General features: G+C 39.7%; 1 protein-coding gene across 6 annotated transcripts in view; it reads left to right on the plus strand.

Moving 5' to 3' along the window:
• LOC126458067 (activating signal cointegrator 1 complex subunit 2) overlaps window positions 1–24050 on the plus strand; it is a 158974-nt gene that overhangs the window by 90738 nt on the left and 44186 nt on the right. For all 6 annotated transcript variants that reach the window (XM_050094873.1, XM_050094870.1, XM_050094868.1 and 3 more), the window contains exons 9-12: window positions 153–276; window positions 10108–10236; window positions 15984–16103; window positions 18389–18495. In XM_050094873.1, coding sequence (XP_049950830.1) covers window positions 153–276; window positions 10108–10236; window positions 15984–16103; window positions 18389–18495 — 480 coding nt within the window. The remainder of the gene's footprint in view (window positions 1–152; window positions 277–10107; window positions 10237–15983; window positions 16104–18388; window positions 18496–24050) is intronic.

A 24050-nucleotide genomic window follows, 5' to 3' on the forward strand; every position in this document is an offset into this window, starting at 1 on the left:
CTGTTGTATTTAATATTGCACTATATGAGTGAATAATCATTGATTTAGAGCTTAACTTGTGTAATGTTTAGTTTTTGTAATGCACGTATGCTGAAAGAACATTTACTACTGCATAAAATCAAATTGTATTGATGTACTTAACTTGAATGCAGTGATACAATTAAATTTGATTTCTTGATGGAATCTGTTCTGTCATGTTTTGATACCCCGAGTTCACAGAAAAATAGCTATTTTTCATCGGAGTTTTCAAAAACTACAGACACGAAGGACATCCAGGTTGGTATTACATCTTAGTTATTTTGTTTCTTTGTTGCTTTACAGTGCATGCCTGGATTGTAGTTGGCAAAATTTAACATTATTTCAAGTTTTCATTGTGTAAGCAAAGAAAAGTATGACATGTGAATAATGATGTATCTTTATTGTACTTGTAAAGTGTTTTCTTCTTTGTGTTAAAAATTAAATTTATTTACTCTTGTTGAGTTTGGGTCTTCTTTTGTACAGCCCATCCTCAATAACTACCAGTTTATTTCTTATGCAACATAATTTTTCGTATTTTTCCACCACCGTGGATCCTTGCTCCTTCCATCTGTGTCAATACAGAAAAGTTTCCTTATCCCTAGCCAGATCTCGGTCTCACATATTATTCCTGCCTTGTTGCTTGGCTCATGGAGTACCCTCTAATGGCCTTACCATCAAATTAACCCATATCTGGCTCCCACCCCCTCTCCTACAATTACCTCCACCTGTTCAGGTTCTGCCAATCCTTAGCTCTCACTAACATAGTCCTGCAGAACCATATGAATCAAGCCCAATCCTCCTTGCATTACCTTCTCTCCACCCACAAAAATCTCCTGCTATGCAATCCCAAATTCCTGGAACCCATAACACACATTGAAACTCTTGCACTGCAGGAACTTGAGTAACATTCACAACTCCACTTCTAAAAGCTCTCCTCATGCTCACTTCCTACTCCCACCTTGAAGTGCTGCTGTGCACCGCCTCTACAACGACCTCCAAATCTCCCCCACATCCCCTCATAGCTGACAGACCATGTCTCGTAGACCTTCTACACTTACCCCACCCTCCAAAACTCCCTCCCACCACCACACAGAATCCAAAACCTAAACAGACCTGCAACACAGTAATGAACCTTTCCTCCAGAAGCCTTAGCCCCACAGGGATATCAGTCCTTTCCAGAAGCCTCATCTTTTGCCCCACTCCCAAATTCAGTCATGCAGGACTTGTTAAAGACCATCTCTCCTTCTCCCGGTCACTACAGTGAAACACTTTTTTGCTACTAACCCTACCAATCAGACACAACCAAAGACCAATATTGAACCTTGCCTAACTCAATTCACCCCTCTATCCAACTGGGATCCATCCCCACTACCTCCAAACCATCCCCTGTTAACTTTCCAGAATTTCTTAACCTCAAACCTTGCCTCACCATAATTCCTCAAATCCCTCAACATGCAAACTAACCTTATATCTGCAGAAAGAACTGCAGTCCACCATCTAAAAACTGATCCTGACCTTATAATCCTACCTGCAGGCAAAGGCTCCAGCACCGTTGTTTTGAACCTCAAGGATTTCCTGGTGGAAGGACTCCACCAGCTGTCAGATACTTCCACCTACAAACCTTGCCACAGTGACCCCATTCCAGTAGTCCAGCAGGATCTCCAGTCACTACTCAAATCCGTAGGCCCATTCCAGAACCTCTCCCCAGACTCTATCTCTCTGCTTATCCCTACCACTCCCCACACTCCTACCTTCTACATGCTTCCTAAAGTCCATAAACCTAATCACCCAGGATGTGAGAGACTCTTTGCTCTTGTGGACAAACGCCTTCAACCTCCTATATGAAAGATACCAACCATTTCCTCCACCGACTCTCCATAGTTCCTGTTCCTTTACCAAACGGTGCCTTGCTCATCACTATTGATGCCACCTCCCTGTACACCACATCCCTAATGCTCATGGCCTTACCGCTATTGAACACTACCTTTCCCAATGCCCGATGGTTTCCAAACCAACACTATCCTTCCTAGTTGCCATGACCAACTATATCCTCACCCACAATTACTTCTCCTTTGATGGAATTACCTACAAATAAATCTGGGATATGGCTATGGGCACCCACATGGCACCATCCTATGCCAACCTATTTATGGGCCATCTAGAGGAATCCTTCCTAAAACCCCAGAATCCTAAACCCCTCACCTGGTTCAGATTCATTGATGACATCTTTGTTACCTAGATCAAAGGTGAGGGCGCCCTATCCACATTCCTCCAGAAACTCAACAACTTCTCCCCCATTGGCTTCACCTGGTCCTACTCAATCCAACAAGCCACCTTCCTAGATGTTGACCTCCACTTCAGAGATGGCTACATCAATACGTCTGTCCTTATCAAACCTACTAACCACCAGCAATAGCTCCACTTTGACAGCTGCCACCCCTTCCATACCAAGAAGTCCCTTCCATACAGCCTTGCCACCTGTGACCGCCACATCTGTAGTGATGAGTAGTCCCTCTCGAAATATACCAAGGGTCTGACTGAAGCCTTCACTGATCGTAATTATCCTCCCAACCTTGTACAAAGACAAATCTCCTGTGTCTTATCTTTCCAGTCTCCCACCACTTCCCGACGTTCCCCATCCAGCCACAGAGGAGCATTCCCCTCATAATTCTGTACCACCCAAGATTGTAGCAACTGAATTACATTCTCTGCCAGGGTTTCATTTACCTCTCTTTGTGCCCTGAAATGAGAAATGTCCTGCCCACTACCCTTTCCACCCCTCCCACAGTGGTATTCTGCCGTCCATCCTTACACAACCCCTGCTCCCAATCCCTTACCTAAAGGCTCATACCCCTGTAATAGACCTAGATGCAAGACATCTCCCATACATCCTCCTACCACCACCTACTCCAGTCCAGTCACTAACATCACCTATCCCATCAAAGGCAGAGCTACCTGTGAGACCAGTCATGTGGCCTACAAGTTAAGCTGCATTCTATATAGGTGTAACAACCAGAAAGCTGTGTGTCGGCATGAATGGCTACTGAAAAACTATTGCCAAGAAACAAGTGGACCACCCTGTTGCTGAACACACAGCCAAACATAATATCCTTCATTTCAATGACTGCTTCACAGCCTGTGTCATATGGATCCTTCCCATCAACACCGGCTAATCTGAATTTTGCAGGTGGGAACTTTCCCCACAATACATCTGTCATTCCCGTAACCCTCCTAGCTTCAACCTTCATTAGTCACTTTCCTCACCCATCCAGCCCCTTCCCTGTTCCCATTCCAGCACTACATAGCCGTCATTCCACCACCACACCCAGTCTTTTTACTTCTCTCCTTTTCCGCTACTTCCCACCCCACCTCTCTCCTGCCCTCTGTGTAACCTGCAGCATTTTGCTGTCCACCACCCCCACCATACTATCCCTCTCCGCTCCAGCCTCCTCCTTACTCCCACCCATTCGCCACTCCTACCATGCACTGGTGCTGCTCCTCGCAGCATGGTTTAAGTTGCGTGGGACTGCTTGTCGTGTATGTGAGTTGCATTTGTGTGTGTGTGTGTGTGTGTGTGTGTGTGTGTGTGTGTGTGTGTGTGTGTGTTGTTGACGAAGGCCTAAACAGCCAAAAGCTATAATAGTGAGAGTCTTTTGTTGTGCCTATCTGTGTCTCAGCATCTCTGCTATATAGTGAGTAGCAACTTTCCTTCTCATAATATTGTCTTATACAACTAGCCTTTGTTTAATAGTTGTAACATGAAAGTTGATCTTAAAAAGCCTAAACTGCTACTCTTTTGTTGTGCCTTTAATGGAAATGCAGTATGGTGTACTGCAACAATTTTACATCTACCTCACTATTGATGTTCACTTTTAATTCAAACTCATTTCTAGACCAGGCAGCTAGACTTGCACCAATCTGCCCTTAATGTCTTCCTTGCAGTATCTATCATGAGTGAAAGTGTCAACAGCAGACTGGTATTAGATAGTGATTCAGTTGATAACCATGTGGTTTCCACAATCACTAAGTCAAATGGAACTTTACAACACATGCATAGTGAAATAGACTTGTATTAATTTTAGTCAGAAATTGTTTCATTATTAATTTCTATCTGTAGTTGTTAAATAGATACAGGAAAGGCTTACCATAGAAAACAAATGAGTGGCTTTGAGAGTTGGCATAGGGAAGGCAGCAGAAGATCACACAGGCAAAAGGACAAGACCTACTAGGAATCCTTGGATATCACAGGAAATATTTGATGAAAGGAAAAAATATAAAAATGCAGCAAATGAAGTGGCGAAAGGGAATAAAAATGTCTAAAAAGTGAAATTGATAGAAATACAAAATGGCTAAGCAGGAATGGCTACAGGACAAATGTAAGGTACAGAAGCATGTATAACTAAGGCAAAGATATTACATGTAGGAAAATTAGAGACCTTTGGAGAAAAGAGAAGCAGCTATTTGAAAATAGAGAGCTCAGATGGAAAACCAGTACTAGGAAAAGAAGGGACAGCTGAAAGGTGGAAACATTATATTGAGAAGTTTCACAGGGAAATTAACTTTAAAACAGTGTTATAGAAAGGAAAAAGAACGTAGGTGGTGCTGGTGACGACGACGATAGGATGGGAGATATACTGGGCAAAGAATTTGACAGAGCACTCGAAGACCTAGACCACTAGAGGGCTCCGAATTGTAGCATTTAATACAATGGTGTGTAATGTAACTATGTTATTTATTTACATGTCAAGTTCCGTAGGACCAAATTGAGGAGAAAATCTCCAAGGTCATGGAACGTGTCAGTACATGAACTTACAACATAAAAGTAATAACAGATAAAAATAAATGTTCAAGAACCTGAAAGAAAATCAGTCCATAAGTTTAAGCAAACACCATCAGCAATACAATGAGAATCAGCTTAATTTTTCAAGGAACTCCTTGACAGAATAGAAGGAGTGACCCATGAGGAAACTCTTCAGTTTCGATTTGAAAGCGCGTGGACTACTGCTAAGATTTTTTAATTCGAGTGGCAGCTTATTGAAAATGGATGCAGCACTATACTGCACACCCTTTTGCACAAGAGTTAAGGAAGTCCGATCCAAATGGAGGTTTGATTTCTGCCGAGTATTAACCGAGTGAAAGCTGCGTATTGTTGGAAATAAACTAATATTGGTAACAAGAAACGACAATAAGGAATATACATATTGAGAGGCCAATGTGAAAATACCCAGACTCATGAACAGAGGTCGACAAGAGGTTCGTGAACTCACACCACTTATTGCCCGAACCGCCTGTTTCTGAGCCAAAAATATCCTTCTAGAATGAGGAGAGTTACCCCAAAACATAATACCGTACGACATAAGTGAATGAAAATAAGCAAAGTAGACTAATTTACGTGTCGAAGTATCACTCACTTTCGATACCATTCGAATAGTGAAAATGGCAGTATTAAGTCTTTGAACAAGATCCTGAACGTGGGCTTTCCACGACAGCTTACTATCTATCTGAACACCTAGGAATTTGAACTGTTCAGTTTCACTATTCATATGCCCGTTCTGTGAGATTAAAACGTCAGGTTTTGTTGAATTGTGTGTTAGAACCTGTAAAAACTGAGTCTTACTGTGATTTAATGTTAGTTTATTTTCTACAAGCCATGAACTGAGGTCATGTACTGCACTATTTGAAACCAAGTCAATGTTGCATACAACATCCTTTACTACCAAGCTAGTGTCATCAGCAAACAGAAATATTTTAGAGTTACCCATAATACTAGAGGGCATATCATTTATATAAATAAGGAACAGGAGCGGCCCCAATGCTGATCCCTGGGGCACCCTCCACCTGACAGTACCCCACTCAGATCCCACATCACAGCCGTTATCAACATTGTGAATAATGACCTTTTGCTGCCTGTTGCTAAAGTAAGAGGTGAACCAGTTGTGAGCTACTCCCCTTATTCCATAATGACCCAACTTCTGGAGCAATATTGTGAGATCAACACAGTCAAATGCCTTAGTTAAATCAAAAAATACGCCAAGCGTTCGAAACTTTTTGTTTAGCCCATCCAGTACCTCACAGAGGAAAGAGAATATAGCATTTTCAGTTGTCAAACAACTTCTAAAGCCAAACTGTACATTTGATAGCAAATCTTGTGATACAAAATGATCAATTAACCTTACATACACAGCCTTTTCGATAACTTTTGCAAACACTGATGACATAGAAATGGGTCTAAAATTATCTACATTATCCCTTTCTCCCTTTTTATAAAGCAATGACTAACAATGTGCTGTAATCAAGTTTCAAATTCAAGAAGTTCATTCATACGTGGAGCACCCTTTCCTCCAGGATGACAATACCAGAACACACATGAGCACTGTGACATCTTCAGCAGTCCGACACATTGGCTTCATTGTCATTGATCATTCTCTGTGCAGTCCTGACTTGGCCCCATCTCCTTTCTATCTGTATCAAAAACTTAAAGAACACATTTGAGGATGTGACATTGTTATGAAGTGGTGCAAGCAGAGAAAAGATTGTGACTCCGCCAACAAAGTCAGATATTCCACAGTGATGGTATCGACAAACTGGTCTCTCGTTGGAAGAAATGTGTTTGTTGCCACTGAGAAATAAATATGTAAGCCTGAAGAATACAAGGTGTAGAATGTTAATAATGTTTGTTGTATTTAAAAATCTGTAAGCGTTTTCACTGTAAAAATTCAGAGACATTACTTTTCAGCACACCCTTGTATTTACAGGAGAATGGAAAAATGGAAAAGGTTGTCCTGTGGAAGATCAATTTGAGTTCCACAGAAATGTAGGATCACACAATGACACTAAGACTTATCCTAGAAGATATATGAAGGAAGGCAAACCTACATTTATAGCATTTGTAGATTTAGGGAAAGGTTTTGATAGTACTGTGTGAACTATGCTAATTGAAATTTTAAAGGTAGCAGGGTTAAAAATACTTGCACAGAAGAGTAATTTAAAACTTGTAAAGAAATCAGATTCCAGTTATAAGAGTTGAAAGACGTGAAAAGGAAACAGTGGTTACAAAGAGAATGCAACAGATTTGCAGCCTATCCCTACTGTTATTCAGTCTGTATTTTGAGCAAGCTGTGAAGGAAACCATGGAGAATTTAGTTAAGGGAAATAAAGTTTAGGGAGAGAAAATAAAAACTTTGCAGTGTGCCAGTGACATTGTAATTCTGAACATAATGGATAGTGTTTTGAAAACAGATTGTAAGATTGACATCAGTAAAATGAGGGTAATGCAATATAGCCAAAGTAAATCAGGCAGTACCAAGTGAATTAGATTAGAAATGAGACAAATAAAATAGTAGATTAGTTTTGTTATTTGGACAGTAAAATAAATGATGATGGCTGAAGTATGAAATATACAAAAATGCAGATGGGCAGTAGCAAACAAAGCATTTCAGTAAAGAGGAGTTGTTAACATCTAAATAAATTTAAGTGCTTGGAAGTCTTTTCTGAGGGTATTTTTGTGGAGCGTAGCCTTATATGGAAGTGAAAAAGGGACAATAGGCAATTCTGACAAGAAACTTTCGGAATTGCGTCTCATAGAAGAATGCTGAAGGAGAGTAGACTGAATAAAAAATGAGATATTGAATTGGATGTAAAAAAATGAGGTATTGAATTGAATTGGGGGAAAAAGAAATATGGCACAGTTTGACTAAAAGCAGGAATTTGTTGATAGAGCACATCCTGTGGCACCAAGAAACTATCAGTTTGGTAATGGAAGGAAGTGTGGGGTGTAAAAAGTGTAGATAGTGACCAATGCTTGAATACAATAAGTAGGTTCAGATGGATGAAGGTTACAGTACTTATGAAGAGATTTACACAGCATATACTAGCATGGAGAGCTGCGTGGAAGCAGTCTTCGGACTGAAGACAGTGGCAACATCTGGAACTAGAGCTTATTCTAATTTCCACTGTGAATTGTTATTGATAAAATTCTCTCAAGCTTCCAGCCACATCAAGCGGTTTAAAATCCACAAGCTTTCAGCCAAGTACTACTTGGTCATTGTCATGTGTTCACTGTCTTCTGGTTGCTGCTACCATCTGTATACGGCTGCTATGTCTTCTGTGATGTTCACGATGTTTGCTCCACTGCTATATAAGGTAATGTTTTCATTGCTCACACTGTAGGCCCGATTCAACCTTCTGATGGCCAGGTCCCAAGCTGTGCTTAGCTGAAGACCACCATCTTTATTGAGAATGTTGTCACAAAGTTTTATGTTGGTGGCTTCTTATATTATGCTGTCCTAGAAACTTCTAGTCTATGTAATAACAGATGTCTCTGCTAACGCTAATTTCTCAGGGTACTGGAGATGAATGCACCTTGTGTCCTGCACAGCACTGTTCAATAGTGCACGCGGTCTATCCAATGTAAAACTGCCCATACCGATACAATATTTTATATACTCCTTGCATTCTGAGGCCTTCATCATCTTTCACAGACTTCATGAGTTGTCAAATATTTGTTGGAGCACTGAAGATTGAATTGATTTTATGCCTCTTTTGGAGCTGGCTAATCTGTCCTTTTACTGAGCCACAGAACAGCAACAACACAAGCTTCTTACAGTCCTCCTCAGGGTCCTTCGGTTTCTCTGTTTTCAACAACATGACATGCAAAAAAAATCTGGTGGTTGTTGTAGCCGTCTTCCTAGAATACTTTCTGTAAGTGGCTCAGTTGCTTCAGCAGGTTTTCAGCATCTGAGATGGCTTCTGCTTGGTGCACCAAGATCCTCTGAATGTTTCTGCAATTGTCAGTGATAGCTGTTAGCATGCAAATATCGGCCCGTGTGGGTGGGTTTCTGTAAACATTGTGGCTGAGACACCGATTTGCTTTACGGCGATCAAGGACATTGAAGAATGACAAGGTGCCATATGTCTCTACCTCCATTGACAGTGAGAGAGATTTCTAAATGCAAATTAGTCATTAATGAGCTTTTTGGTTAATTTGTCTAGATGCTAGTGCCACCTCAGTTTGTTATCCTTAATGGATGCCCCAGAACTTGGCACGTCATCTGTTGTATGTGTGCTATTGATTGCTATTTCTGCTACCTGTAAACTGTTTTTATTTGTTTGGCATGTTATAGAATTGAGCATAAATAATATTATGGGTTAAGCTGATACTTTGAATCAGTTGTAAGCATATTCCATTATTATCCTGGCTTTGTCCGATATGGATATGAGTGGGCCCTTTCTCAGTATACTTGCCATTAGCTTGTCACAGCTTAAAGGCGAAAAAAAGGTCCGTAGTTTTTATAACTATTAGTTCATTCCTCAGGAAAAAAAGAGGGACAGTTTGGGAAGTCAGATAAGAGGGCAGGTCACTCTAGCTTCAGGATGAGAGCGACCTACCTGTAGTGAGGACAAGTGGAAATGAAGGAGAAGGTGTCAGGAGAGAGTAAGAGCTGCATTTACTATATATTTATAAATAACAGTCTTTGCAACTGAAAGCATATTTTGGCACACTAGTACCCACTGTTAGAATAGTATATTGCTCTGCTGCACATGAGAAACAAATTGGCAGCATATGACTTTTACATTGCAGCATGTCATATGGCACTTTAAGCTGTAAGGACTGTTGTTTATGAAAGTATGATGTAAATACGGCTCCTTTTAGTCTAGCTTGTGTGAAATTGAGTTTCGTAAAACTGAATTGACACTTAAGATTTAAAATTGCCAAATCAAATGGTGAACATGTATTCTAATGCCAAATCATTTTGATTGCAGTGCAGTTTTACAGTCACAAGAGAAGTCGTAACTTCCAATATTAATTTGGATATGGCATCTGACATTTGAAGTTTTACATAAGGTTAAAACATGCATAGAGATCAATCAGTAGTTACCCCGTCAACTACTACCTTCACTGTACACCCATGTTCTCCACTGCACTTTATTGAAACACACAATGTCTTGTACTATTAACATATATTATCTGATTAACTGGTGTATTTTCCTGTAACCCGCCACTGTAAATAGCAAACCTGTAGTTGTTTTTAATACTGCTGAATAATATGTATCAAATGATGTGACAGAGTGGTTATTGTTATATTCTAGCCAACTGCAAGTGGCCATGTGGAAGCCCCGAGTGAGAATAAGAAAAAGAAAGTAACAGGAGTTGAATTAGATTCTCTCATCACCGAAGTGCAAGACATCCTTCCTCACCTACAAGATGGATTTATTGAGGTAATTATTTGTCGTCAACACTCCATCCTTCATTGTTAAAAGTTGGTAACCCATCACACAATCCTCTTTACAGTCTGTCTCAGTTTTTCTCTGTCTTCTACATCTTTGAGTAGCTGGCTACATGTTTGGTGTGTCTTCTCCTTTATCTGCTCCCTCTACCATCTCGGTAGTCTTCCCTGCAGTATCTTCCCACCAACTTTGCCTTGGATGATCACATTTTCCAAGTTATCCTTCTTTTGTTGAACTATTGGCCAAAGAACTGTAATTGCTGCTGGAAACAAATATTGGACAACCTATTCTCCACCCTGAGTTCTCGAAAGATGGATTTGTTGGTCTTATTGTCCATCCATTATATTCTCGGCAACCTCCTATATGTCCACATCTCAAGAGCATCAATTCTTTTGCTGTCCGCTCCAGTTAATGCCCAAATTTCAGAGCCGTAAAGGAAAACTGAAAAAACAAATCAGAGATTTCAGCACACTCAATGTAGAATGTCTGTTTAAGGTTACATTTTTACAAATCACTGTCAGCTTCAGTGTAGCATCTCTCCCCAGAAAAGTTCTACATCATATTCCCTGTATAAAGCCACACTTTTTCTTAACCAGTGAGCCCAGGTAAATCTACATCTACATACATACATACATACATACATACTCTACAAGGTATCACATGGTGCATGGCGGAGGATATCCTGTACTGCTACTAGTAATTTCCTTTCCTGTTCCATTTGAAAATGGAAGTAAAAATCGACTGTCGATTTGCCTTCATATGAGACCTAATCTCTGTAATCTTATCTCAACATGCTAATTCCATTTCATATTGCTTTGTAATGTTACATCTAGATATTTAATCAACGTAACTGTCAAGCAGCACACTGCTAATGGTGTACTCAAACATTTTTGCTACTCATCTCTACTAACGTACATTTTTCTATGTTTATTGGTAGTTGCCATTCATAAACGAAATGATCAGCTTCTTCATATTAGCTGGTAGTAAGTCACCTCTGTTACTTACCATGATCTTGGGCTAATATAACAATGAAAACAATCACTTATTGATAAAATTATTGTATTGGATGGATAAAAAATCTACTCACCAAGTGATGGCAGAACACACACGTAAGAGTGTTGTGAATGGCAAGCTTTCAGAGCCAGTGGCTCCTTCTTCAGGCAGAACCCTTCAACCCATCTGCCTAAAAGGAGCCACTGGCTCTGAAAGCTTGCCATTCACAACAGTCTTTCATGTGTATGTTCTGCCGCCACTTGGTGAGTAAATTTTTTATCTATCCAATTAAATAATTTTATCATGATCTTGGTCTTTTTCGTATAACTGACAATCCAAGTTTCTCATTCCTTTTCTTAACTCTATCCAGTAGCTCCTTAATTTCCACTTGTGATCCTGTGCACAGTGTGGTGTCATCAGCAAATCTTACAAAGAGAAGTTGTGATAGAATGCACCCCATGTGACTCCCTTTAAATGTTTCAAAAGAATTTGAAATAGTCTTACCAAATCTGATTAATGCAGTGCTATCGGAGTAGAGATTTCTGATAAGGATAATAAGATGATCAGTAATGCCCATTTCTGCTAGCATGTTCCTCAGTTCTTTCCATCAAAAGTGTGGCTGTAGTCCAAGAAGCAAAGAACTAAAGGGGTATTGAATTCTCTTTTTCAGTTATCTGTCCAACATTGTGAATCTGCTAGTGTTCTTTATTATACATAAGCCCAGCTTGCTCTAGTGGTATATCTGTATTTAAGTAGGTTCTCAGGCATTCATGAATGACATTTGGAAGAATATTGCTGGCAAGTGAAATTAATGAAATGGCTCTGTAGTTTGCAAAATGCTGTATGTTTCATTTCTTATGAAACAGAATCATTGTCGACATGGTCCAGTCTTCTATCCACGTACCATTAGTCTATATGTAGTTACATATGTTGTACATGATTTCCAAACCCAAATCTCAAGATGCTTTGATCATGTCAGTAGTGTAAGGTCATATCCAGGTGCTTTGTTATTTTTCCCAGTTTAGCTAAAGTTTTTTGGACCACTTGTAAGATGTTGGGTTCCTTCTTTACTGGAATGTTTGCACAACTAAGTTTTCCACCTTTATCCATATCAAACTTGTTGCAGTATGTTCTCCAGTAATTAGTGGCTTGTACTATATTGGTTATGGTTAGACATGTGCCATCTTCCATGTTGTACAACCCATGTTCATTGTTTCAAGGATCTTGTTAATTTCAGTGAACATTCTTCTGGTCTCATTGCAATCCCAGAATTTCTCAGTTCTCTCACATGTTTCATTGATGTAATTATTTGGGTGATCCCATCCCACAAGTCCGTAATTTCCAATCCCTGCTTAAAGTCCATTTCCCTCCCCACCTTTGTGACACCCCACAGATCCATCTTTTACAGCCCCATAATCCATGTACCCAACAATCCTGGACACACTATTGTAGCTGGATATTGTGCTCCCCTCAAAGAATTTTGGCACTCATTGACCAACACTTCCAACAATTTATCATAATCTACCATCCCACATCAAAGATATCCACCATTTCCTTCACCAGCTCTCCTTATCCCCATCTGTTTACATTTTGGATCTGTACTTGTCACTGTTGATGTCACTTCCCTTTACAGCAACATCCCTCATACCCGTGTTCTTACTGCTATTGAACACTATCTTTCCGAACTTCCTTCAGCTCCAAACCCACTACTTCATTCCTCGTGCACCTTGCTACCTTTATCCTAATTCACAACTACTTGTCCATTGAAAGGAAGGTATACAAACAAATCTGCAGCACAGCCACGGGCCCTCATGGCATCCTCCTATGCCAACCGATTTATGGGCTCTCGAGAGGAATCGTCTTAGCCTCCCAAAACCTCAAACTGCTGGTCTGGCTCAGGTTTATTGATGATATCTTCATGCCAAAGAGCAAAGTAGACCACCCTGCCCCACAACATGCAGCTGGAGACAACATAGTTAATTTTAATGGCTGCTTCACAGCATGGGCCATATGGATCCTTCCTTCCACCACCAGCTTTTCCAAACTGCACAGGTGGGAGTTATCTTTACAACACATTGTCCACTCCCAAACTTATCCTACCCTCAACCTATGTTAATGTAATGCTTCCACATGTGCCATCCAACATTTTCCAGCCCCTCTGCCCTATCACATCCTCCCTATTCATGTCTCCTCACTCTGTGTGCCACACTGCCTTTTGCCAATGCACTCCCCTGTCTTCCCCTTTCCTGCTTGTAGCCTTTTCTGCTCCCTGTTTCTCTCCCATCCCTCGCTTCTTGCCTTTCCTGATTCTTGGGTACTCCCCTTCCTACCTCCCTGCCCCAACAGCCTCCTGACACTGCGCCTGGCAGCAGATTTGTCATATTTCCATCTGGTGCCTGTGTGCTTTGTCAGTCAGCACTCTTCTCTTCCGCTACCCTTCCCCTTCCCCTCCCCCTCCCCCTCCCCCTCCCCTTTCCAGAGTGCTGCTTTCATTTAATGTGACAGTTGCAGTCTGGTCTGAGTTGCCAGAAATTGCAATCATGTGTAAGCGAGGTGTGCTTGATTGTGTGTGTGTGTGTGTGTGTGTGTGTGTGTGTGTGTGTGTGTGTGTGTGTGTGTGTGTTGTCTCTTTTCTGGGGGAGGGTTTGGCTGAAAGCTAGATGTGTAACAGCTTTTTTTTCCATTGTGCATGTTTGCAACTCAGCTTGTTATCTTTATGGTGAGTAGAAATCCATCCTTTTTGCTATATTTTTGAGATTCCAGTCTGGAGTTTCTGTTATGTAAACTTATTTTTGTGACAGAATTGAATCAGTTGATCTCCACGAAAATGTCTTTTGGCCAAACCACTCAAGTACTTCATTTGAAGAGCCCCATTACCCTACCTTAACATTAAAATCTCCTTGCTCTATGGTAACTTTGTTTTTGGGTATTTGCTCAAGGCAGTTGGATAGAGACTCATAAAATTGGTTTGATTTAAGTTGGTGCATACACTTGTGTAACATTTAGTTTGCAGGGTCTAGTGTTGAATTTCACTAGTATTATTCAGTTGCTGACAGGCTTGTGTTCAGGCAGTGTGGCATTCCATCGCTTGTCTACTAATGAGGCAACATCATTAATGGAGTGATCTAATCTATCAGAAAAATATACTGAATTACCATTAGCTGTTTTGAATTGTCCACTGCCTTTCCAATTGAGTCTTCTGCTAATACTTTTATTTTAGTTTTCTGATACTCTCTACAATCTGTAATTTACCAATTTGGCATAATACTTGTACATTCCAAGTCGCAATCTTGTGTATGTTCCTTTGGATATTCATAGTTTTGCATCTGGCTTATTTATAAACTAGCTATATTGTAGAGAAAATATTACTGTTTTTCCAAACTAAAGATACAAGGACCAATATGCTGTCATGTAATATACAGTAGTGAATGTACAAGAGTGAGTATTAATTTTTTTCTCATGTATTAGATGGCTTCTTTGATGTAATCTTTTTTGAAGAAAATTTCATATGAATTCCTTATATTTTGCCCAAATGTTCAGTAGGTGTGGAAAGATACTGAAATGCAGGCCAAGTAATTTGGCACTGTCATTCTGTCATTCACAGCATAGATTCATGTTTGGAAGTTACAGCTTTGAAGTCCCCATCTGACCATCTATTTTAGGTTTTCCATGCTTTTCCCAAACTATCTTAAGGCAGATGACAGTAATATTTTTTAGCTTGTTAACATCTTTGGCAAAAATTATAAAAGCAGTTTGAGCTCTTGCTTATAAAGTGCACATGAATAGTTGTAAAAAAAAAAGACATAATAGCTGTATTATGGAAATGACAGTAAAAAAGGTAGAAGGGATAAGGTCAAATGAAAAAAGGGGTAAATTTGGGGACATGACCAGAGGAAGGGGAATACATGGGAAAACAAAGATGGATGATATGTAAATAAAAGAGAGGGATTATAATGAAGGTCTGTGAATAAAAGATAAATTTGTGTTTTAACAATTGAAAAAGAAGAATATAGAAGAACAAAGCTGCAGAACAAAATAAGTAAAATGAGAATTAAAAAAAAAAATTTTTTTAATGCTGATAGAAAGGTAGTTAGATCAGTAATGGCAGAGGTTGTAACATTGGTAACAGTTCAGGTCCTGTAGAATTATGATTATTGTATCATGTGTTGGTGGTATAATGCTCTCTCATACAATTCAGAGGAACTAGTTTTGAAGGTAAACACTCAAGAGGATGTTAACAGTATAACAATGGCAGAACTTGTTGGTACTGTAGAAAGCAGTGTATTTTTGACTGAAGAAGAGCCATTTTCAGCTCAGATAATATTTACTTAAACTGTTATTGCATATCATGTCATAATATAATCTTGTTCAGTGCATGTAGTAAAATTTGTGTGGATGTGCTCACAAGTGAATATCTAGCTTTGAATAATGTGAGAAACATATGACAAGATTTCATTTTTAAGATACATGATGGTTTATGTCTGTAAAAAGTGTAATGTTTCTGTCCAGAAATTTTCATTATTGGGACACTTCAAAAGATCTCCATACTTTGAGATCTTTATTTTAACTAATTTTTTTATTTCTTCTTACCAACATTATCATACGTGCACAGTATCTTTGGGTAAGAAATGGCAAAGGAAAAAGGAGGTTTCATTACACTTAGGTGAATCTTAGGTGAAACTTTTATCAGTATACTTTGTGTTCCTTTTATAACAGTATTTGTGATACAGTACTCTTATTCCTAGAAATGCCTAGAATACTATGACTATGCCAGTGAGAGAGTAGTTAATGCAGTTCTGGAAAACCAACTTCCAGAAGAATTACAGAACATAGATACATCAATGCCTCGTATACCTCCAGAAAAGGTATGTACCGGAACTCAAATTGAGTAATCTGTGAGTGTGTAAATTGTGGATAACCAGTCATATAAAATAAATGTTTGATAACATTTTTAGAAAAAGCTTTTCTTTGACTCTGTCAGATTTGAATAATATTTCTTATTTATTGACAAAATGACCGACAGCTTTCAGCTTAGAACCATTATGGTAATATTCAGCATATTTTCATCTTTGCTTTTTTCTTGCCTGCTAGTTTTGAAAAACTTGTTTTATTATTTTGAAGTGCCAACAGAATGAGGTAGGGAGCTCTACTCAACAGAAAAATATTTATTAATACTGTTATTACTTTCTGGCAGTAACTGAAAATAACACTTGTAGTGCTGTGGTTTACATTAAGTGCCAAAGAGAGGAATGTGGAGTGTTACTCGTATGTCACACCTTATTTGTCTGTCACACCTTAAAGAATATAATTTCTTCCACTCAGCAGTCATGAAATATCTTCTTAAATCAAGTATGACTATAGCTAAACAAATATTTTACTTCTTGACATGTTCAGTGAAAGAAATGTGTGGCTATTTTCTGATACTACGATGTTAGTAAGCAAGAGAGGAAGAAATGCAAAGATGGAAATACTGTATTATTATTAAGAAGTAACATGTTCTTTAAATGTGTACTTGTCGTGCATGCAGCTTTCATTATAGGTAATTTATTATAACACTTGACTGATTTCCTTTCCTCTTTGAGTATGACAGTCACCTTACTCATGAGCTCTTGTACTCGAGCTGCAAGTTGCTCATTACCCATCCCTTAAGCAGTTGCCAAGCTCACAAGCAATAATGAGTGAACTTGCTGACTACCTGTACAGTATAATTTCTAACAACAAATATTGATTGTAAGTGATCAAAATAGGGTCTCAACTTCCATGTAGATTTGGGTAATGCTTTTCTGTTGACAGAGATAATTATCCATAATATTGTAATTACAGTTTTTATTGTCAAAATACTTATTGGCATGATATGAGATGTAGTGTTACCTGTTTATTTCTTGTTCCTGATTTTGTGAGATCTGAAAGTAAAGATAGTTTTAATGTAATTGTCATATTCATGTTTTTAGTACAATATACTTAATATCCAAATACCTCTGGCCTGAATAACATCAATTCTGGTTGGTGTATAACATAAACAGTTTCAGGTCACCAAGAGGTCCATTCAGCTTCTTAAACTATGCAAATTCGCAACAATTTGGTGGAAATGACTCCCAATCATGCAGCTTTATGTGCACATAGATTTTCCAATTGGTGGGATGAATTATTCAGTACAAGAAAAAGCTTTTGCTGGTGTTCATTTAATCTCAAGTGTGATGATACTTCATCAACCAAGCTGTCTTATCACCTCTGATCAGTGAGGAATGTTTGAGTGAAATCTGCAAGGTTTCATCATGATATAGCAACCTGTTAAATGTTGATACATTCTACTTACAGCATTAATTCCGCTTTCAATCTGAAATGCATTGAGTCCAGCAACTTGGTGCCCATTAGAGTCAGTCATTTTTATTTTTTAAACTGACCATGCACAAAATTTGTCAACGTGATTTTTATTACAGCTTCAGTATCTGCAAAAAAGAGCAAGAATTGTATCATAACTTGTGAACAAAACAAGATCAGATGCAACAAGTAAGAGAATGCCCATTAATTGAAGGGGAGAGGGAAGGGGGGTCTGGCAAAATCTCACCAAATCTCATTTTAAAGTTGAGGTGAGGGGGGATGAAAATCTCATGCCAACTTTTTAATTCAGAGAATATACATTATCAAAATGTATAATTTTTGTTATAAAATTAATCCCAAGCATAGAAAATATTAAAGTACCCACCAGTCTGTGTGGCATCTCTAAACTGAACTGAATTCTTTAAAATAATTTTAAAAGAAAGTCACCTGCAGATTAGTCACATACCTTGTTAAAAAGAACATTTAGATCAAATTATTACTTGCTTTTAATTCAGAATAATGTACCACAATCTCTCTCTCTCTCTCTCTCTCTCTCTCTCTCTCTCTCTCTCTCTCTCACTCTCTCTCTGCTGCGCGTGCATGCGCGCGCGCCCACACACACACACAGCCCTTGTCTCCCATGACTTTCTTATTCTAGGCATTTGTAGTCTTAGAAATTTGGATTAAGCCAACCATAACTCTTACCACTGAATTCAATTTATAATGTCATGTTCTGTATACATAAAGAGGTAATTATTTGTCTTGCCTGGTTTCCTTTGGTTCTGGCTGTCAGTTCACTGTCTTATTTTTTTTCCCCCTTCTTTTTTAGGATGAGGAATCGTATGTTTCTAGGAGATACAACATTTATGATAATGATGAATTTGATATAATGACTCAGGATGTCATGGACACTACAAGGATAATCAGAGGGAAAAGGTATGATAATGATCTGAACTTTAAAGCTGTTACAGACATCTTATTCGAAGTGAAGAAAAGTCTGTACTTCGCTTTAATATGGTAGACCATCATATTTCGGACTTCCAATTAAAATCTATCACATTATTATTATTATTATTATTATTATTATTATTATTGAAATATATCCCTACCCACTATTTTTAAAAAGCTCCTTAACATATATACCTTGCTTTTCCATTTTATTAATTATAGTCATCTTGTTTTCTTCTATTTTTGCCAACTTCCATTATCAGGCATATGCTGAAAATTCCTGACACCAGTGATTTTACGAGTTTGTGCTGTCAGACTATTTTTTGTTTGTCTCATTAGCGTTATAAAATAAGACATCTGTGAAATTGTGTGATTCTATTAACAATACTCAGTTTGGTCAAATACAAACAGTATTTAAAATAAGGAAACCATACCCTTCGCACACCTAGACTAAGCAATGCACACTGGACTCCTATTGAAGAGAAGCATCTACATATACACGACTAATTTGCAGTTCAGACTTCAGTGCATGGCGGAGGATTCATCAAACCACTTTCAAAGTATTCCTCTACATTTCCATGCCCAAGCAGCGTGCGTGACAATAAATCTTTCTGTGGGACCTCTGATTTCTCTTATTGTATTAAAATTATCATTTCTCTCTCTGTGAGTGGTTATCAACAATTTTTTTTTCACTTTCAGAAGAGATATTTGTGATTGAAATTTCATGGAAAGATCTTGCCAAAACGAAAACTCATCGCTGCCCCAACTCGCATATCATATCCATGACACTCTCGTCCATTTTTCAAAATAATACAAAACGAGTTACTCTTCTTTGAACTTTCTTAATGTTCCCCATCAAGTTTCCTGCCAGTAAAACATAGTCTTCGGTTTGCCTTCCCCGCACCATTTTGTGTGTGATCGTTACAATTCCAATCAAGCAAGATTAAAGTCTCCACTCCGAGTAAGATTTTCTCTGTTTCCCAAGATCCGTTCAAGCAAATACTAGAATTTTCTTTAACAGAGCTGTAGTTGTTTGTTTTCCCATCTTTCTCCAACTTAGCTAAGTCTTTATTTGTAACAACTTTGATGCAAAGGATGTAAATTTCTCAACATTGTTAGGTAATCTATTAAATGTAACCAAATACTTAGGTAAGAGACAAATGTGACATTGTGTGGTTAAATGGCTCTTCTGTGGGCTTACCGTATTTACTCGAATCTAAGCCGCACCTGAAAAATGAGACTCGAAATAAAGGGAAAAAAAATTCCCGAATCTAAGCTGCACCTGAAATTTGAGACTCGAAATTCAAGGGGAGAGAAAAGTTTTAGGCCGCACCTCCAAATCGAAACAAAGTTGGTCCATTGTAATATGAGACACAATTTAGGTCGAATGAAAGACGATACAGCTACAGTAGTTTGGTTCGAGTCGTAATCTTAGCAGTTAAGCTTTACCAGGAAGCCATTGCTATGCGTCAGGCGCTCCATCCGTATTTATACGGATACCCTTCCTTTTTCACGTGCTTCGTCTGGTTTGAATCGATTGCTTATTTTGCTTTGATCTGATAAGTGCCATTTTCTTTGTTATAGGTGCTTACGTCACTCTAAGCTGAAAATGCATTACTGTACTGCGTCATGCATTGTTTGTCGCATTCTGATAGGGCGTGTTTACGGCGTGTTGCCGCTCGCGGCATGGCTTGCTTTTGTGCGTGCTACCGCCATTACTCATTAGCGAAACAATGGCAAGAGACTGCTATTTGTTGTTACTAACACTGTTGCTTTCTTTGATAATGATTAACAAGAACCAAATAATAGACAGCGTATGATAGAACATGTTCTGAACGAGAGTTAGGCGCAAATTTTTCTCCGTTTGAAAATCTTTGCGGCCGCTTCTTTAGTACATCAAATTCTGAAATTAGTCATCTTAGATTTAAAAATCTAGTCAGTTGCTGTGCTTCATTTGACTGTATTACTATTAGGCATAAGAATAATACGAATATAAACATCATGACACGATATGTGTATTCTTCCACGTTTGCTGTTGTCACACTCTAGTTTCGTAGTTTATTAGGCAGACAGGATTTAAATGAGATAGCAGCAAACACGAAAGAATACACAGCAAAATGTTTATATTCGTATTATTCTTATGGTGAAGAGAATACTGCACGTGATTCACATTTCATCAGGTTCCTATTAGCAACCATCTCCTCTCACAGGTAGGAAAAATTTCAGAATGTAGAGTTGGCCATATTGACAAACATCCCTAACAGTTTTGCTAGTCGGATTTTCGTAGTACATTGAAATTCTGCTACATTCGAAGATGAACAATACGGAATTTGGTTTTACTTCATTGGATAATGTATGAAAACGCAGTGGTTGAAACTCTGAGGCGGAGAAAAAAAAAGCTCGTCTTCCACCTTTTTTTTTTTAACTTTATTTACTGGCGCAGAGGATTTGGCGCCAGTATTTATCTCTGTGCCTACAAAGCATGCCTGTGTAGCGCTACATATATTCGACGGCAGAAGTTAGTTGTGGCGGCACCTACCAACATTTTTCAGAACTTCCTCTTACTTTGCACTCGATTCTAAGCCGCAGGCGGTTTTTTGGATTACAAAAACCGGAAAAAAAGTGCGGCTTAGATTCGAGTAAATACGATATTATAGTGCCCAATAGTCATGAAAAGAATTTAGAGGAACTTCTGGTAGCTTTAATTGCATTTCCTCAAAGTATGCTAGCAGATTATGTATCTTGAACATTGAAAATGTTGTGGCTATTATGGTACACCCGCTCATTCAGAACATGCTTAGAAATGGTAAACGTAGGACAAGGAACATCAGAGAAAGTGCTGTGTACACTCCTGGAAATTGAAATAAGAACACCATGAATTCATTGTCCCAGGAAGGGGAAACTTTATTGACACATTCCTGGGGTCAGATACATCTCATGATCACACTGACAGAACCACAGGCACATAGACACAGGCAACAGAGCATGCACAATGTCGGCACTAGTACAGTGTATATCCACCTTTCGCAGCAATGCAGGCTGCTATTCTCCCATGGAGACGATCGTAGAGATGCTGCATGTAGTCCTGTGGAATGGCTTGCCATGCCATTTCCACCTGGCGCCTCAGTTGGACCAGCGTTCGTGCTGGACGTGCAGACCGCGTGAGACGACGCTTCATCCAGTCCCAAACATGCTCAATGGGGGACAGATCCGGAGATCTTGCTGGCCAGGGTAGTTGACTTACACCTTCTAGAGCACGTTGGGTGGCACAGGATACATGCGGACGTACATTGTCCTGTTGGAACAGCAAGTTCCCTTGCCGGTCTAGGAATGGTAGAACGATGGGTTCGATGAAGGTTTGGATGTACCGTGCACTATTCAGTGTCCCCTCGACGATCACCAGTGGTGTACGGCCAGTGTAGGAGATCGCTCCCCACACCATGATGCCGGGTGTTGGCCCTGTGTGCCTCGGTCGTATGCAGTCCTGATTGTGGCGCTCACCTGCACGGCGCCAAACACGCATACGACCATCATTGGCACCAAGGCAGAAGCGACTCTCATCGCTGAAGACGACACGTCTCCATTCGTCCCTCCATTCACGCCTGTCGCGACACCACTGGAGGCGGGCTGCACGATGTTGGGGCGTGAGCGGAAGACGGCCTAACGGTGTGCGGGACCGTAGCCCAGCTTCATGGAGACGGTTGCGAATGGTCCTCGCCGATACCCCAGGAGCAACAGTGTCCCTAATTTGCTGGGAAGTGGCGGTGCGGTCCCCTACGGCACTGCGTAGGATCCTACGGTCTTGGCGTGCATCCGTGCGTCGCTGCGGTCCGGTCCCAGGTCGACGGGCACGTGCACCTTCCGCCGACCACTGGCGACAACATGGATGTACTGTGGAGACCTCACGTCCCACGTGTTAGAGCAATTCAGCGGTACGTCCACCCGGCCTCCCGCATGCCCACTGTACGCCCTCGCTCAAAGTCTGTCAACTGCACATACGGTTCAGGTCCACGCTGTCGCGGCATGCTACCAGTGTTAAAGACTGCGATGGAGCTCCATATGCCACGGCAAACTGGCTGACACTGACGGCGGCGGATCACAAATGCTGCGCAGCTAGCGCCATTCGACGGCCAACACCGCGGTTCCTGGTGTGTCCGCTGTGCCGTGCGTGTGATCATTACTTGTACAGCCCTCTCGCAGTGTCCGGAGCAAGTATGGTGGGTCTGACACACCGGTGTCAATGTGTTCTTTTTTCCATTTCCAGGAGTGTATATCCAAATGGAGCATATCTGTTGTATTTAAAATGGTCAGTTTGAATAATGACATGAAATTTAATATTTTTTGTTTCCACATAACAGCTATTAAGGCAATTCTTACTGTTTCAGTTTAATGAACACACTACGATTGCATTAATGTATGGTAAGAAAAGACCTACAGGAGTGCTAGAGTCTGCAACATTGTCTTGTAATTCAAGACTTCTTATGCAGACTGTTTTGTATGTATATTGGTGACATTTTAACTAGTAAGGACAAGCAACATGCAGTTTGTTTATATCATCGAAAGTGGTAGGAGATACAAGCATTTCAACAAAATGGAACATAATGGGAAGGTCCTTTGGTGCAATTGAAAATATAACAAAATTTTTCTTGGTCAGTTTTAGCCAAATCTGTAAATATTGTAGGTGTTGGTGAGTCATAAATTTATAATCCATATCTTAAGCCATGTTTTGAATACTAATCAATTTGCCATACATATTTAAAAAATCATACAAGTTGTGGAATTTTTTGTTTGATCAACATCTACATACATTTTCCTCAAACCACCATGCGTTGCTTTGGGAGGGTTTCGTGCATCACTACTAATCATTTCCTTCCCTGTTCCACTCACATTCTGAGGGAAAAACAACTGTGTATATGCCTGTGTATGAATCTTAATTTATCTTATCTGAGATTCTTTAGATAAAATGTATGTTGGTGGCAGTAGAATCATTCTGCAGTCGACTTCAAATGCTGATTGTCTAAATTTTCCCAGTAGTGTGCCTAGAAAAGAACATCGCCTTCCCTCTAGGGATTCCCCATTTGAGTTCCTGAAGCATCTCCTTAATACTTGCATGTTGTTGGAATGTATTGGTAACAGATCCTGCAATCCATCTCTGAATTGTTTCAATATCTTCCTTTAATCCAACCTGTTGCGAATCCCAAACACAGCAGTACCGTATTTACTCGAATCTAAGCCGCACCTGAAAAATGAGACTCGAAATCAAGGAAAAAAAAATTTCCCGAATCTAAGCCACACCTGAAATTTGAGACTCGAAATTCAAGAGGAGAGAAAAGTTTTAGGCTGCACCTCCAAATCAAACCAAAGTTGGTCCATTGTAACACGAGACACAATTTAGGTTGATACAGCTACAGTAGTTTGGTTCGAGTTGTAGGCATAGCAGTTAAGCTTTACCAGGTAGCCATTGCTATGCGCCAGGCGCTCCGTCCGTATTTCTATGGGTACCCTTCCGTTTTCACATGCTTCATCTGGTTTGAATTGATTGC

The sequence above is a fragment of the Schistocerca serialis genome, chromosome 2 (genome assembly GCF_023864345.2).
Source record: "Schistocerca serialis cubense isolate TAMUIC-IGC-003099 chromosome 2, iqSchSeri2.2, whole genome shotgun sequence".
NCBI lineage: Eukaryota > Metazoa > Arthropoda > Insecta > Orthoptera > Acrididae > Schistocerca > Schistocerca serialis.